Source organism: Mus musculus, chromosome 7, assembly GCF_000001635.26.
Source record: "Mus musculus strain C57BL/6J chromosome 7, GRCm38.p6 C57BL/6J".
Lineage (NCBI taxonomy): Eukaryota > Metazoa > Chordata > Mammalia > Rodentia > Muridae > Mus > Mus musculus.
In genome coordinates this window covers 13,924,621-13,943,056 of record NC_000073.6, presented here as the reverse complement: position 1 = coordinate 13,943,056, position 18,436 = coordinate 13,924,621, and the positions used below count along the sequence as shown (strand labels likewise).

The following is an 18,436-nucleotide window of genomic DNA, read 5'->3' as shown; positions in this document are numbered from 1 at the left end:
TCACCTGATTGTATGTGCTCTTCTGTATTTCTTTAAGGGAGTTATTTCCTTCTTATAGTCCTCAATCATCATCATGAGAAGTGACTTTAGGTACTGTCTTAGTTAGGGTTTTACTGATGTGAACAGACACCATGACCAAGGCAAGTCTTATAAAAAACATTTAATTGGAAATGGCTTACAGGTTCAGAAGTTCAGTTCATTATCATCAAGGTGGGAGCATGGCAGTATCCAGGCAGGCATGGTGCAGGAGCTGAGAGTTATATGTCTTCATCCAAAGGCTGGTAGTGGAAGACTGACTTCCAGGCAACTAGGGTGAGGATCTTATGCCCACACCCACAGTGACACACCCATTCCAACTAGGTCACACCTATTCCAACAAGGCCACACATCCAGATGGCGCCACTCTCTGGTCCAAGGATATACAAACCATTATAGGTACATATTTTGCTTTTCTTGTGTGATGGTGTATCCAGGACTTGCTATGGTGGGAGAGTTTGGTTCTGATGATTCCAAGTAGCCTTGGTTTCTGTTGCTTCTGCCCTTATGCTTATCTCCTGTCATCTGATTATCTCAAGTGCTGGCTGCCCTCAATATATTGATTGGAACCTATCCTTCCTATAATCCCAGTTGATACAGGACTCCTCAGCGTCCAGCTTTCTCTATGATACTGTGATTCCTGGATCCTATGAACCTGAGATTCTGGGTGTGTCAGAGTTCTTGGCAGTCAAGCTTCCTCTGAGACCCTGAAATCCTGTTGTAAACAAGCTCCTGGTACCTGGGATCCTGAAATCTTAAGATTGTGGGTGTGTTATAGAGCCTGGAATTGCTATCTTCTCCGGGTACCATGGGGCTGTCCACTGTGTTTGAAACCAAGGTAGACCAGCATTGATCAGAAGGAACCTGAGCTGCTTGTCAGGCAGGGCTCCTGTGTCCTTGTTCCTGCTGGCACAGGCCAATCATGATTGTTTTGGAACAGATGTTGCACTCCACTCACCAGCGATCCTGGGAGTGCTAGGGCACCTTAGGCATGGAGAGTCCTCTGGGTACTGTAGGACTATCTGCAGAGTTCCTGCCAAGTTGGCCCTATGCTGGTGCTTACCAAAAGAGACCCATGCCCCCTGGTCAGGTGGGTTTCCTGTGTCCCTGCTCCTGCTGGTACAGGCCCGGCATGATGTTTTTGGAACTGATGTTGTGTTCAACTCACCAATGATCCTACGGTCCTGTGCATGCTAGGGCACCTACAGAGTGGAGAATCCTCTGGGGACCATTGGACTTCTGCTGAGTTCGAACACGAGGTGGCCAGGAGTAGGCATGGACTTGAAGGGGTGATATTTTATTTTAAAATATAATATAGTTAATATATTTGGACTTATTTAAAATTTATATTGAGAATAACATATTTATTTTCAGTATTGCAGTAGACAAGCATCTATATAAGATTGTTAAATTGATTGTTGTTTTATATCAAACAACTTTAAAAGTACTCATTTTTGTTGTTATATTATTTTATAAATTTAAAAAAATATGATAAAAATCCTGAATGATATGACAGGTATTGAAGGGGGTTCTCTGGGAGGAGTTGGGGAACCATAGGAAAAGAAGAATATGATGTATATATATTTACTCAAAATATGTTTTTAAATGTTAAATATATGAACATATTTAATTTAAATGTTAACATTTAAAGTTTAAATTTTTAAAAAAATTTTAAATGTTAATTTCAGATAAATTGAAATTACCTTTAGTCATCATAATGCAATAAAACTTAAAATAAAAAATAAAAAAGTGACATTAATATGCAGTTATCATGGAAAGTTGACTATTAATGCCTGTCATTTTGATTATTTTGCTAAGGTACACAAGCTGTTCTCTTATTTCTTGTTTAATTATTGGTCAAGCTTGGTTTATGGTTTCACTGATAAAATACTCTTACCAGAAGCAACTTAAGAGCAGAAAGAGTTTATCTGGCTTACACTTTCAGGTGAAAAAATCTATCAACAGGAGAAATCAGGGGACTTTCTTGAGAAGGAACCAAAGTAAAACCAGTTTATAAATCAGCTTACTAATATTCTCAATGCCTCACTCTCATTTTTTCATCCAGTCCAGGTCCACATGTTTATGCTGTGGGCCCTACCACCTCAATGATAAATAAATGCAATCACTAAAATAAACATTCATAGGCAAATCTGATGGGGACAATCTCTTAACTTAGAGTCTAAGGTGATACTGGGAGGTATCAGGTTGACTGCTGTAACTAACTCATACTGTTGTGGCTTTAAAGATAAAATTGTTTTTCTCAAGTCTATTTTGTAGAAGAGACTTGGTGGCCATTGATTCATTCCATATGCTTTTCAATGTATAAGCTTTTTTATTTCTCCTTCAGTTATGACAAGTAGCAATGGCAGATATAGTACTCTGACTTGTAAGTGGTTAACTTTTTAGAACTTGAAATACAGATTTGCAGCCTTCCTGCCTTTTAGACTTGTTAATGAGTCTCCTTTTCTGGGATGCCTTCCTTTATATTTGGCTTAGGAAATCTCTCACTGATTTCAATGTACTTTCTTTGTTTACACAGTTATGAACAAGAAGACAATAAATATATAGGCCATGGATTTTTGGCCTTTATTTAGATTTTTTCTCCTTTTATTCTTCTGAGGATCCCACTGAGTAAGAAATGGTGCTGCACACAATATACATTATCCTTCTACATCATCAATTAAAAATCAGGACAATGTTTAAAACTTATACACATGCCAATAGCATCGACATTATTCCTCATTAAGACTGTCTTCTGAGGTATTTATAGATTGTGTCCAGTTTCCTATTTCTTTATTCCCATAATGATATTTTCTTTATTATTATCTGGGTTGTATGTGTGCATATTTTCTGTGTGGATAGACCATCAGAAGATCAGTGATAACCTGAGGGCACGTTTGTGGAGTCAAGTATTTCCTTCTAATTTATTCCGGTTACAGAAACTGAGAACTGATCATAAGGCTTATATGATAAACACTTTTATACATTGAGCCATAAAACAATACCTTCATTCCCTTTTGTAAATCTATTCATTTCATTTAAAAATTTGAATGTTAAAAATCAAATTTAACTATTTTCTACTTTTCCTTGTTCAATAAAGTTGCTCATACCTTTATTTATAAAATGATAGCATTAGGAGATGGACAAAAGGCTCAGTGATCTATAACTCTTGCTGCTCTGTTAGAGGAGTAGAGACTGTTTCCCCACACTCACACCCTGAGTAGGTGATGATTTTCTATAACTGTAGAGTCAGAGTAACTGACATCCTCCTCTCTCCTTTGCAAATATACACACACAGACATGCAATCTCACAAACTTCACATAGGCATGTACGGAAATAAAAAAAAATAAATCCTTATAAATGATTTCATTAACTTCAACATTTTAGGGCTTACTATTTTGTCTGAATCTCCATGTATATAGTTGTAAAGTGAGGCATTCTTTTTATTGATCTTCCTTCTAACAGGCTACAAGACTAATGTTCTTTGAGTTAACTAAGTATCTCTGTGATCTTTGTATAAAATGTCTTTAAATATATCTTTTAACTCTTTGATAATCTTATACATTGTATTTTCATCACATTCATTCCCTTTCCTGATTCCTCCCATATACAGCTCTATTTCCATAAGCATCCAACTTTGGATATATTTTTTTAAGATTTAGTTTTATTTTATGTCTAGGTGCCTTTTATCTGCATGTGTGTATTTGAACCATAATGAGATCATTACCCACAGTGTCCAGGAGTATAGATTTTCTTCTGAAACTGAAGTCACAGAAGATAGTGAGTCACCATGTTGGTGCTGGGAACTGAACCAACAACTTCTGTGGGAGCATCAAAATCCTGAGCCATCTCTCCTGTCCTACTGCTTTTTCAAACCATCCATTACAATTAATTCTGCCTATATATATTTTTGGGTGTATGAATATTCACTGTAGTTGGATAAACACTCACAAAGTAAACTGACTCTCTTCAGGACGCTATCAATCACTAGTAGTTCCTCATAGTTGGTACATCATGACCAACCTCTTGTTCCATGCAGGGACTCAGTCTGGCTTAAGCTTATACAGGTCTTGCACATACTGTCACAACTGCTGAGTTCATGTGTCCAACTGCCATGAAGTATTCAGAAAACTGTTTTAGTAAAGTCATCCACCACCTCTGCCTCTATAATATATCACATCCACATCCAAAATGTTCTCTGAACATTGGAGAAAAAGGTTTAATATAGAAGCCAAATTTAGTGCTTGCCACACCAAAGTGTCTTATTGTCTGCACAGTTAGGAGCTGTAGGTCTGTGACTTAATCTCTGTTTACTACATGGATAAACTTTTTTGATGGTGGCTGAGAGATAAACTATCATGAAACCTCGTTATGAGGTGGTTTTTGAAAAAGATGTAAAAACTCATTCTTGGATAAATAGGTCTTAGATATTGGAATTGGCGTCCTTCAGAAGTAAAGTGAATTAGCATCACATATTGGCTCCTTCTTCCTGAATTATATGCTTCTAGAATTAAATTTAGACAAGCATTTGATATTGCTATGTCCTTTGTTTCTGCTTGATTAATTTTTTAATTTGTTTTGTGTTTTTCAAGTAATATTGCTATTTTTTAAAAATTTAAAAAAGAATATGTTATATAATATTGTACCAGATTTGCCAGTATGCATTCCAACACACTATACATTGCATAATATGTCCAAACTGCAACTTAATATTTTTCTAAACAATACAACCCACTAATGCTAATTTGTGATTCTCATATGTGCATGGACGTGGGCCGTCCACGTGGGCACAGAAACATAACAATAGTCCTATATGAAAATGGTGTGGAAGTCTTTCTCACCTAGCAGTCATCACCTGTAAATAGATATTCAGTGAGGAATGTGGTTTCAGGACACCCTCTCCCATTCATCGTGGAATATTAATCAGCTTTATGTTATGCAGTTTTTCTATAGGCAACCACTGGTGATATGAGCACATTTGCATAACAGCCAATTCATGTTCACAGGTCAGTATTTACAAAGGAATATTTTGAATCACTCCACCACATTCTCTAGCTTTTACTTTCTACTTCCTGTTCCATGGTATTTCCTGAGCCTTGGGTAGGAAATGATATATCACTGACTGAGCACTCACAATTATGCTGCACATTTTGATCACTTATGAGTCTACATTAACCAGAGCCAGTTGCAAAATTCATCTCTAACAAAGATATAGAACAGCACAAATCCACGGGTATAAGTACAAATATTTGGACGGTAGTTTGACAATATTACCATTTAGTAAAATGACAGTAGAAACCCTAGTTTGGAAGTATGACATCATCAACCATGGATTCATGACCAGGATTATAGTACCAGCCATGAATTCCATCTCAAGGATCAAGCCTCAAATCCAATCAGACATCATTTAAGTAACCCCATAACAATTGTGTCATTATTGCACTACAGGGACATCTGGCCTGGCACATCTATATTGTAGCATGTGAGTTCAATTCAGGATAAGAACATTATGTGAAAAATCAGGGACTGAAAATTGAAAACTGAGAAATGGAAAGTGTTTTTGTAAGCCGCCTGCAACTAACATGAACTGGGTACTCCTGAAAGGCAGGCTGGAGCTGAAAGAGAGTAGAGAGAAAGTAAAATAATGACACCAAGAAAAAAGTACTCTGTTCAAGGCAACTTAAAGTTTACTTAGAGTCTATGCTTATATAGGGAATAGGCCCATCTCCGCACCAGTTCATCCAGGCACCTGGATCCTGCCCGAAGACGCCCTGCAATGTGGACTGTCTCAAAGGTGTCTCAGCAGGCAGCAGGATCCAGGCTAAGTACAGCAGCAGTTGACACAAACAAAAGAAGCCAGCCAAGTTGGAAAGCTCCACCACAGGTGGCCCCACCTCAGTGGTGACAAGGTCTGTACAAGCCCACTTCAGGCTGGGGGAGGCTACAATTCCTCCCTAAGTATATAATAAAAATAGCTGGTCTGATACATAAATTTATTTATGCTCCATAATCCTACCTGGGAGTTATGGTGGCTGGTGGCAGTGCCTGGCTTGGGGACTCAGATTTTCCCAAACTATTCTTATCCATCAAGGAGCTATATGCATCTTGTTTGTGCTTATTTTACACAAACATGGCTCTGTGGTGTATTATTAACAAACCACGGCCTCTTGGCATATATCTCTGTCTTAGATTGATATAGTTCCCGAAATCTGGTTGTCCATCATTGGCTGACCGGCCCTCAATGCACTCCTTATTCCCAAACCAAAGCCACAATATATACTTAAAATGCTTCTTCATATTGATAAATTACTGCCACCTGTGACTGCTGGAGGCAAGGCTGCATGCTTGCTGAAATCAGGCTGTAAGGAGAGACTGACCTGCTTGAAAAAACAAAGTGGAGACAGTTGAAAAACTACTGGATAAAAGCTTCTTTGGGGATGTCCAGGTACTTTATTCAGTTGTTAATTAGCAACAATCAAACTCAGACTCTGATCTCTAGGTGTGGGGGAGCTGGCTTTCAGAATCAACAGAAAGGCTGAAAATTCTCCGGAAATGGAGGCTGTGCTCCAAATTAACTTTTCTGACTAAAATGGATTTTTAGCCAACAACGAGTTTAGAATCATACTTACTAGAAGATTCAGGATCTGTGTCCACTTGACAAACCATTCTTTAAGGCAGCCAATGCACTCCATCTTCTTTTTGTGAAAAGCAAAAACAAAAACAAAAACAAAGACTCAACCTCTTCCCCAGATTAAAATGGGGTCTGGGCCATGCCATGCATTACTTAATGGGTCTTGCCATTTAACCATTGCATAAGAACTGGAAGTAACTGGATGCCAGTGGCAATCCACTGCAGACTGACATTTAACATCAGTTTGAAAAAAGTTTAGAACAAATAAGCCAAAAGCAAGATGTGTTTTTGGTGACCTTGAGGGGTATAATTGCCCCTGTTTTGTTTTTAAAAGCCAGTTTTTCAGAGTGTGATTAGCACGTTTAACAATTCCTTGTCCCATAGGGTTATAAGGAATTCCAGTTTTATGTTTGATACCAAATTCCTTACAAAATGAAGTGAATTTGTTGTCAGTATAGGATGGCCCACTATTTGTCTTAATGAGTTTACAAAATTCCATAGCATTAAAGACTTGTAAACAATTGTCAATTACATTTCTAGAGGTCTCTCTTGTATGGAAAGAAGCAAAAAGAAATTTCGAACAAGTGTCAATACAAACATGTATATATTTTAATTTTCCAAATTCCACATAATGAGTTACATCCATTTGACAAATATGATTAGGTATAAGACCTCGTGGATTAATTCCTAAATGTGGCACAGGAGATATGTAATACATTTAGGATATTGTTTTACAATCATTCTTGCCTGTTCTTTAGTGATCTTGTGTTGGAGCCTTAAGGTATGTCTACAAAGATGAAATTTATCAAGATCAAGATAGCTAAAACAACAGGATCTGAAATTAAGGCTTCTCCTATTAGAGCTCTGTCGATGCAATCATTGCCTGCAATTGAAAGTCCAGGAAGACCAGAATGAGCTCGTATATGACAAATATAAAACAGTTGTTTTCGGGCAGGAATGATGTATTGCAATTGTGAAAACAGAGATACTGCTGGCATATTAACATTTAACGTACCGCAAGTCTCCAATAAGGGAATTGATTATGCAATATATAAACTTTCAGTAAAAATATTAAAAGCATCATTTACAGACTGAAAAACATTCAGTACTTCTGGCAACTCTGCTGTGACAAAACATCACAAATACTTGAAAGTTATAGCCAGTTCCAATATCTGTTGTAGTCTAATTTGGAACACCAAGTATATAAAAAAATAACATAGGAAATGGCTAACTACACTTTTAGATGTTTCTCTTGTAGAGCAGTTGTAACTAGAAAGCTTGAAAAGGTATAAATAGTCACATGTGCATAATTTATTTATTAATCAGAAATAAGAGTATCCATTTGCAGCAATTAAGTATAATTTCTCAAATATGAACACGATTATGTGGAAATAGGTAGAAACTGAGGGCACTAAGAACAAATTTTTTACAATTTGACATGCACATTCTCTCAAAATATCAAAATATTATCTTAGGCCATTACTGTTATGATTATATAAAGAATGAGATTATATGACCAAATATTTTTGTGTAAGGCCTATAATCTGCCTAAGATATAAATCTAGCATGGCATTGCCTTAAGGTCTTGTCCAGGAAATCTAGGACAAATTTATAATGTCCAAAACAGTCTTCTGAAAAGAACAGCAGTTTTTCTTATGAGTTGTATATGCATAAACCATTGCAAATTTGAGAATTTGTAGGGTCTGAGGGATGAACAATTTTAAGCAATTGTAAGCTCTGAGATATATATTGTTAAGTATACAAATTAAATCTTGATTATTCAACATTTTAAAACACCATCTACAGCACACTATATAATTATCTGTACTGAAGCAGGAGGAAACTCAAAAGAATAAACATGTGATCCAATTCATATATACTTTTCTCCCATAGAAGGGTTGTTTTTAAACACTGAAAATGGGATGTATGCATGCATGAATTTATAGAAGCGTGTATAAAAACAATTTTTCCAGCTTCTGGCTATTATAAATAAGGCTGCTATGAACAGAGTGGAGCATGTGTCCTTCTTACCGGTTGGGGCATCTTCTGGATATATGCCCAGGAGAGGTATTACTGGATCCTCCGGTAGTACTATGTCCAATTTTCTGAGGAACCACCAGACTGATTTCCAGAGTGGTTGTACAAGCCTGCACTCCCACCAACAATGGAGGAGTGTTCCTCTTTCTCCACATCCACGCCAGCATCTGCTGTCACCTGAATTTTTGATCTTAGCCATTCTGACTGGTGTGAGGTGGAATCTCAGGGTTGTTTTGATTAGCATTTCCCTGATGATTAAGGATGTTGAACATTTTTTCAGGTGTTTCTCTGCCAACAAGAAACACAGAACATTCAGTCATTCAGACAACAAAACAAAAACATACATGAATTGACACATGGACAGATTGGTGCACCAAACGTAGACAATACAAAGAGGGTAGAGAACTTCTCTTGTAGGGGACAGAGAGTAAAACAGGGCATCCTCCGATTTCTCTCTGTCTCTGGGAGAGTTTCAAAATCCATTTTCCTCTATTTTATTTTACTTTATTGCATTTTATTTTATTTATTTGTTTGTTTGTTTATTTATTATTTTACACCCTTCTCCTCTCGCCTGATGCAGTTCTTGACTGTGGACAACCGCCTGTTTTGAAGTTTCTTGTGGGAAGCCGCCCTCACATTTGCCATTATAAGATGGTACTGACAGCTGTGTTCTAAGTGGTAAACATAATCTGCACACGTGCAGGGGCAGTTTTCCCGCCATGTGTTCTGCCTTTCTCGTGATGACAACTGGGCCGATGGGCTGCAGCCAATCAGGGAGTAATACGTCCTAGGCGGAGGATAATTCTCCTTAAAAGGGACAGGGTTTCGCCATTCTTTTTCTTTCTCTTGCTTTCTTGTGCTTTTTCTCTCTCTTGTTCTTACTTTTTCTCTCTCTTGTTCTTGCTCTTGCACTCTTGCTCTCTGGCTCTCTGGCTCTCTGGCTCTCTGGCTCTCTGGCTCTCTGGCTCTCTGGCTCTCTGGCTCTCTGGCTCTCTGGCTCTCTGGCTCTCTGGCTCTCTGGCTCTCTGGCTCCTGAAGATGTAAGCAATAAAGCTTTGCCGCAGAAGATTCTGGTTTGTTGTGTTCTTCCTGGCCGGTCGCGAGAACGCGGGTAAGAGTTTCTAGTCCTATTTTTTGCTGCCAAACCCTAGGTGGAACAGCGCCAGGTCAGCCCTATTCCAAATTAGCCCATATCCTATCGCACCTCCAGCAACACTTTAAAAAATGAAGTTTAAAACCAGCGCTAGCATAAATACCTGTTGCTCATTGTGCCCGATATGATCTTCTTATTCTTCCCTTCTCATGGAGCTCCACATAAGACAGTGGTCCCTCACTGTGACCTGCTGTTTTCAGGTCCGTGTTCGAGGTGCCAATCTGTAGTTGTAAGCAGCCCGCAGCTTAAATGAACCAGGCTGAAAGGCAGGCTGGGGCTGAAAGAGACTAGACGGGGAGAGAAATAATGACGCCAAGACAAAAGTACTCTGTTCAAGGCACCTTAAAATTTACTTAGATTCTAAGCTTATATAGGGGTAGGGCCACCCCCCCTCCCCCCCGCCAATATATCCAGGTGCCTGGATCCATCCCTTGCAATGTGGCTTGTCTCAGAGGCAGCAGGATCCCAGGAAAGCACAGCAGTAGTTGACACACATACAAAAAAGAAGCCAGCCAAGTTGGAAATTTCTATCGCAGGTGGCCCCACCTCAGTGGAGACAAGGTCTGCACAAGCCCACTTCAGGCTGGGGAATGCTATAGGAAAGGATAACCCCAGATACTCCTAAAGGGATTTGTAGACATAGGTAAGCCGAGTTGAGAGATTCTGCTGAAATTCTTCTGCCTCATGTCTTCCCCACTTGGCAGTGCCTTATATAGTTTTCATAAGCAACAGATTTGCATCCAATACATATGCTAAGACAATTTTATAATTTTAAAACTTCACAAACATTCTCTCTCTCTCTCTCTCTCTCTCTCTCTCTCCTTTTCACACTCACAAACATACACACAAGCACACACACACACACACACACACACACACACACATACACACACACACACAAAGGTGCCTTATCCCCTTAACTAATCTTGTTGATGTGATTATTAATGATGTCATATAGCTTTGATTCAAACATCTATTAGATTTCTGCCAGTAGGTTGCTGTACTGATGGGAATCTTGCTTTCCAACCAACACCATATAAAATACTGTTCTCCCATCTCTGTTATCAAGTCTTTCTGTTGTCTTCATAGACCTCAGCAGGAGGCAGGTACTTACAGAAATCACATCTAGATTTCTGTATTGGTGTGCTAGATTTCCCTCAGCACACACCTCTGTCCTTGCACCTTGGCAGTAGAATATCTCCTCATGGCATCAGTGGTAAATCTGTGTGGTAATGAGTTTGTTAATGAACTTGATTTTATCAGTTCTCTATTTGTGTATTAACCTCAAACATCATTTTTAGTGCTATAAATACAGACTAGTTAGATTTTTCTTAATGAAGCTTTCTGCTGCTGCTTTCAGAAAACGAAGAAAGTCAAGCAGACCCTGTGTTATTGCTTTGTAATTGACACTCTACTTCTCCCTGCACACAGTCATATATGGATCATGGTTTGAGCATGTTTGTGGATGGCTGTCCATGAGAGAATGGGACAACTTCTTGGTACTGTACTATGAAGACATGAAAAAGGTGAGCTTACAGTCATCACTCAGCTAAGAACAAGAACCTACTATTGAGGAAGGTTACTGAGAACTGTGATTTGTATGTTTGTTTGGACTTTTAAAAAAATTATCACCTGCAAGTAGTGAACTGTATCTTATTTATTTATTTATTTATTCATTCATTCATTCATTCATTCATTCATTTTTGCTCCTGTTTTATTTTCTTTTTAATGTCATAGTGTAAATTTTGGAATTGTGAATTTTTATTACACTAAAAATATATTTTAAAATATGCAACTCAGTATTAGCATGTTTTACTTTATTTTTCTATTTTTTTATAATTAAAGAATTAATTCATTTTTTTACACTCTACATTTTATTCCCACTTCCCATCAATCCTCCTACACTTCCAACAACCCATACATCTTTTCCACTGCGTGTTTCCATGTGGATATCCCCATGTCTCACCCAACATGACCTGTAAACATTCTGGGGCCTCCAGTCTCTTGAAAGTTAAGTGCATCATCTCTGAATAAACACAGGCCTGGAAGTCCTCTACTGTATGAGAGGCCCAACGGGCCTCATATCAGCTGGTGTATGCTGCCTGCTTGGTGGTCCAGTGTTTGAGAGATCTCAGTGATCCAGATTAATTGAGACTGCTGGTCCTCCTAAGGGTCGCCCTGCTCCTAAGCCTCTTTCACCCTTCCCTAATTCAACAACAGGGGACAGATGCTTCTGTCCATTGGTTGATGCAAATATCTTCATCTTACTCTTTCATTTGCTTGTTGGGTCTTCTGGATTGAGGTCATGCTAAGTCCCTTTTTGTGAGCACTTCATAGCCTCAATAATAGTGTCAGGCCTTGGGACCTCCGCTTGAGCTGGACCCCACATTGGGTCTGTTGCTGGATCTTCTTTTCCTCAGGTTCCTCTCCATTTCCATCCCTGTAATTCTTTCAGATAGGAGCAATTATGGGTTAAAATTATGACTGTAGGATGGGCCCATACTCCCTCATTTGATGCTCTGTCTTAAAGCTGGAGATAGGCTCTATAAGTTCCCTCTCAATAATGTATGTTATTATCATTTAAGGTCCTTCAGTTTGAGTCCTAAGAGACTCTCACCTCCTAGGTCTCCAGTTAATTCTGTAGGGTCCCCTCAACCTCCTATTTCCAGAGGATGCCTGTTTCCATTCTTTCTGCTGGCCATCAGAGTTTCAGTACTTTCCCTTTACCCAATACCAGATCAGGTACCCCTTTCCATCTCACTACCCCCATTCCATTTCCCTCTTAGGGCCCTCCTTCCTTCCCACTTGTGATAGCTTGCTTCTCCCTCCCAAGTGGGACTGAGGCATCATCACTTGGGAACTTCAGCTTGAATTTGCATGATATCATTGGGAGTTAAAAGTAATATTCACTCACTCTTTATGAAATATATTTGGATCTTTAACCATGATAGAAGTAGAAAATAATTCTATAGTGAAGCCCTCTATGAAAGAAAATTGTTACAAGTTCTTGATTAGACAGAAACTTATCTGTCACCAAGAGATAATACACAGTGTAACTGTGGCTTCATAGAATGAATTAGTTAGTGTTCCTTTTGTTTCTATGTTGTGGAATAATTTGAAGAGCACTTGTATTAGGTCTTCCTTGAAAGTCTAATAGAATTCTCCACTAAACCCATCTGGTCCTGGGATTCTTTTGGTTGGGAGAATTTTATTGACTACTTCTATTTCTTTCCCGGTTATGGGACTGTTTAGATGGGTTACCTGATCCTGTTATAACTTTGGGATCTGGAATCTCTCTAGAAAATTGTCCATTTCATCTAGGTTTTTCAGTTTTGTTGAGTATGAGCTTTTATAGTATGATCTGATGATTTTTTTTAATTTCCACAATTTCTGTTGTTATATCTCCCTTTTCATTTCTTTTTTTTCTTTTGTTTTAATTAGGTATTCATTTCATTTACGTTTCCAATGCTATCCCAAAAGTCCCCCACATGTTCCCCCATCCACTCCCCCACCCTCCCACTACCACCTCTTGGCCCTGGCATTCCCCTGTACTGAGGCATATAAAGTTTGCATGACTAATGGGCCTCTCTTTCCACTGATGGCCGACTAGGCCATCTTCTGATACTTATGCAGCTAGAGACATGAGCTCTGGGGATACTGGTTAGTTCATATTGCTGTTCCACCTATAGGTTTGCAGATCCCTTTAGCTCCTTGGTTACTTTCACTAGCTCCTCCAGTGAGGGCCCTGTGATCCATCCAATAGCTGACTGTGAGCATCCACTTCTGTATATGCTAGGCCCCAGTATGGTCTCACAAGAGACAGCTATATCTGGGTCCTTTCAGCAAAATGTTGCTAGTGTATGCAATGGTGTGGGCATTTGGAAGCTGATTATGGGATGGATCCCAGGATATGGCAGTTTCTAGATGGCTGTCCATCCTTTCGTCACAGCTCCAAACTTTGTCTCTGTAAATCCTTCGATGGGTGTTCTGTTCCCAATTCTAAGAAGAGGCAAAGTGTCCACACTTTGGTGTTCTTCCTTCTTGAGTTTCATGTGTTTTGCAAATTGTATCTTATATCTTGGGAATTCTAAGTTTCTGGGCTAATATCCACTTATCAGTGAGTACATATTGTGTGAGTTCTTTTGTGATTGGGTTACCTCACTCAGGATGATGCCCTCCAGGTCCATCCATTTGGCTAGGAATTTCATAAATTCATTCTTTTTAATATCTGATTAGTACTCCATTGTGTAAATGTACCACTTTTTCTGTATCCATTCTTCTGTTGAGGGGCATCTGGGTTCTTTCAAGCTTCTGGCTATTATAAATAAGGCTGCTATGAACAGAGTGGAGCATGTGTCCTTACCGGTTGGAACATCTTCTGGATATATGCCCAGGAGAGGTATTGCGGGATCCTCCGGTAGCACTATGTCCAATTTTCTGAGGAACCGCCAGACTGATTTCCAGAGTGGTTGTACAAGCTTGCAATCCCACCAACAATGGAGGAGTGTTCCTCTTTCTCAACATCCTTGTCAGCATCTGCTCTCACCTGAATTTTTGATCTTAGCCATTCTGACTAGTGTTAGGTTGAATCCCAGGGTTGTTTTGATTTGCATTTCCCTGATGATTAAGGATATTGAACATTTTTTCAGGTGCTTCTCATCCATTCGGTATTCCTCAGGTGAGAATTCTTTGTTTAGCTCCGAGCCCCATTTTTAATGGGGTTATTTGATTTTCTGGAGTCCACCTTTTTGAGTTCTTTATATATATATATTGGATATTAGTCCCCTAACTGATTTAGAATAGGTAAAGATCATTTCCCAATCTGTTGGTGGCCTTTTTGTCTTATTGAAGGTGTCTTTTGTCTTGCAGAAGCTTTGCCATTTTATGAGGTCCCATTTATTGATTCTCGATCTTACGGCACAAGCCTTTGCTGTTCTATTCAGGAATTTTTCCCCTGTACCCATATCTTTCAGACTTTTCCCTACTTTCTCCTCTATAAGTTTTAGTGTCTCTGGTTTTATGTGGAGCTCTTTGATCCACTCAGATTTCACCTTAGTACAAGGAGATAGGAATGGATCAATTCGCATTCTTCTCCATGATAACCACCAGTTGTGCCAGCACCATTTGTTGAAAATGCTGTCTTTTTTCCCCTGGATGGTTTTTGCTCCCTTTTCAAAAATCAAGTGACCAGAGGTGTGTAGGTTCATTTCTGAATCTTCAATTCTATTCCACTGGTATACTTGTCTGTTGCTATACAAGAACCATGCCGTTTTTATCACAATTGCTCTGTAGTACAGATTTAGGTCAGGCATGGTGATTCCACCAGAGGAATTTTCATCCTTGAGAAGAGCTTTTGCTATCGTAGCTTTTTTGTTATTCCAGATGAATTTGCAGATTGCTCTTTCTAATTCGTTGAAGAATTGAATTGGAATTTTGATGGGGATTGCATTGAATTTGTAGATTGCTTTTGGCAAGATAGCCATTTTTACAATGTTGATCCTGCCAATCCATGAGCATGGGAGATCTTTCCATCTTCTGAGATCTTCTTTAATTTCTTTCTTCAGGGACTTGAAGTTTTTATCATACAGATCTTTCATTTCCTTAGTTAGAGTCACGCCAAGATATTTTATATTATTTGTGACTATTGAGAAGGGTGTTGTTTCCCTAATTTCTTTCTCAGCCTGTTTGTCCTTTGTGTAGAGAAAGGCCATTGACTTGCTTGAGTTAATTTTACATCCAGCTACTTCACCGAAGCTGTTTATCAGGTTTAGGAGTTCTCTGGTGGAATTTTTAGGGTCACTCATATATATTATCATATCATCTGCAAAAAAGTGATATTTTGACTTCTTCTTTCCAATTTGTATCCCCTTTCTCTCTTTTTCTGGTCGAATTTCTCTGGCTAGGACTTCAAGTACAATATTGAATAGGTAGGGAGAAAGTTGGCAGCCTTGTCTAGTTCCTGATTTTAGTGGGATTGCTTCCAGCTTCTCACCATTTACTTTGATGTTGGCTACTGGTTTGCTCTAGATTGCTTTTATCATGGTTAGGTATGGGACTTGAATTCCTGATCTTTCCAAGACTTTTATCATGAATGGGTGTTGGATTTTGTCAAATGCTTTCTCTGCATGTAACGAAATGATCATGTGGTTTTTGTCTTTGAGTTTGTTTATATACTGGATTACGTTGACGGATTTCTGTATATTGAACCATCCCTGCATCCCTGGGACGAAACCTACTTGGTCAGGATGGATGATTGTTTTGATGTGTCCTTGGATTCTGTTAGCTAGAACTTTATTGAGGATTTTGCATTGATATTCATAAGGGAAATTGGTCTGAAGTTCTTTATCTTTGTTGGGTCTTTTTGTGGTTTAGGTATCAGAGTAATAGTGGCTTCATAGAATGAGTTGGGTAGAGTACCTTTTGCTTCTATTTTGTGGAATGACCCATGCTACCGTCTCGCCAGCAAAACGCATGCAGGCCACTCGGATCCTTCTGCAGTAAGCTTTATTTCATCCCGAGAGACATATGATCAGCTTCAGGAGAGGAGACCCAGAGAGCAGAAAACTCTTCCCTTTTATAGGCTGCGAAAAAAACGGTTGGAGATGTGCACCACTGGGATTGGCTGCCTACTATCAGTCAGTTAACGCCACGAGAAAGGCAGGGCTCAGGTAATGGAATGATACCCTGACGCCTGCGCACATTTTACTACGAGCAACGGATGTCAGCGCCATCTTGTAACGGCGACTGTGAGGGCGGCTCCTCACAGTGGAATAGTTTGTGAAGAACTGGGATTAGATCTTCTTTGAAGGTCTGATAAATCTCTGCACTAAACCCATCTGGTCCTGGGCTTATTTTGGTTGGGAGACAATTAATGACTGCTTCTATTTCTTTAGGGGTTATAGGACTATTTAGATCATTAACCTGGTCTTGATTTAACTTTGGTACGTCGTATCTGTCTAGAAACTTTTTCATTTCATCCAGGTTCTCCAGTTTTGTTGAGTATAGCCTTTTATAGAAGTATCTGGTGGTGTTTTGGTTTTCTTTTTTTTTTTTTAATTTATCTCTTTAATAGGTATTTTCCTCGTTTACATTTTCAATGCTATCCCAAAAAGTCCCCTATGATCTGTTGTTATGTCTACCTTTTCATTTCTGACTTTGTTAATTAGGATGCTTTCCCTCTGCCCTCTATTGAGACTGGCTAAGAGTTTATCTATCTTGTTGATTTTCTCAAAGAACCAGCTCCTCGTTTGGCTGATTCTTTGAATAGTTCTTCTTTCCACTTGGTTGATTTCTCCCCTGAGTTTGATTATTTCCTGCAGTCTACTACTGTTGGGTGAATTTGCTTCCTTTTGTTCTAGAGCTTTTAGGTGTGCTGTCAAACTGCTAATGTGTGCTTTCTCTAGTTTCTTTTTGGAGGCACTCAGAGCTACGAGTTTTCCTCTTAGAAATGCTTTAATTGTGTCCCATAAGTTTGGCTATGTTGTGGCTTCGTTTTCATTAAGCTCCAAAAAGTCTTTAATTTCTTTCTTTATTCCTTCCTTGACCAAGGTATCATTGAGAAGAGTGTTTTTCAGTTTCCACGTGAATGTTGGCTTTCTATTTGTTTTTTTTTTTTTTTTTTGATTATTGAAGATCAGCCTTAGTCTATGATGATCTGATAAGATGCATGGGACAATTTCAATATTTTCGTATATGTTGAGGCTTGTTTTTTGACCAATTATGTGGTCAATTTTGGAGAAGGTACCATGTGGTGCTGAGAAGAAGGTATATCCTTTTGTTTTAGGATAAAATGTTTTGTATATATCTGTTAGATTCATTTATTTCATAACTTCTGTTAGTTTCCCTGTGTCCCTGTTTAGTTTCTGTTTCCATGATCTGTCCATTGTTGAAAGTGGTGTGTTGAAGTCTCCCACTACTATTGTGTGAGGTGCAATGTGTGCTTTGAGCTTCACTAAAGTTTCTTTAATGAATGTGGCTGCCCTTGTATTTGGAGCATAGATATTCAGAATTGAGAGTTCCTCTTGGAAGATTTTACCTTTGATGAGTATGAATTTCCCCTCCTTGTATTTTTGATGACTTTGCGTTGGAAGTCAATTTTATTAGATATTAGAATGGCTATTCCTGCTTGTTTCTTCAGACCATTTGCTTGGAAATTTTTTTCCAGCTTTTCATTCTGAGGTAGTGTCTGTCTTTTTCCCTGAGATGTGTTTCCTCTAAGCAGCAAAATGTTGGGCCCTGTTTGTGTAGCCAGTCTGTTAGTCTATGTCTTTTTAATGGGGAGTTGAGTCCATTGATATTAAGAGATATTAAGGAAAAGTAATGGTTGCTTCCTATTTTTTTGTTGTTAAAGTTGGCATTCTGTTCTTGTGGCTATCTTCTTCTAGGTTTGTTGAGGGATTACCTTCTTGCTTTTTCTAGGTCGTGGTTTCTGTCCTTATATTGTTTTTTTTTTCTGTTATTATTCTTTGAAGGGCAGGATTTGTGGAAAGATAATATGAGAATTTGGTTTTTGTGGAATACTTTTGTTTCTCCATGTAAGATCATTCAAAGTTTGGATGGGTATAGTAGCCTTGGCTGG

General features: G+C 38.7%; 1 protein-coding gene across 2 annotated transcripts in view; it reads left to right on the top strand.

Moving 5' to 3' along the window:
• Sult2a4 (sulfotransferase family 2A, dehydroepiandrosterone (DHEA)-preferring, member 4) overlaps positions 1–18,436 on the top strand; it is a 79,915-nt gene that overhangs the window by 46,535 nt on the left and 14,944 nt on the right. The window contains exon 4 of one of the 2 annotated variants that reach the window (NM_001101534.1): positions 11,290–11,384. The exons of the other annotated variant lie outside the window; for it this stretch is intronic. Within the exon in view, the coding sequence (NP_001095004.1) occupies positions 11,290–11,384 (95 nt within the window). The remainder of the gene's footprint in view (positions 1–11,289; positions 11,385–18,436) is intronic. 2 annotated transcript variants of the gene reach the window in all.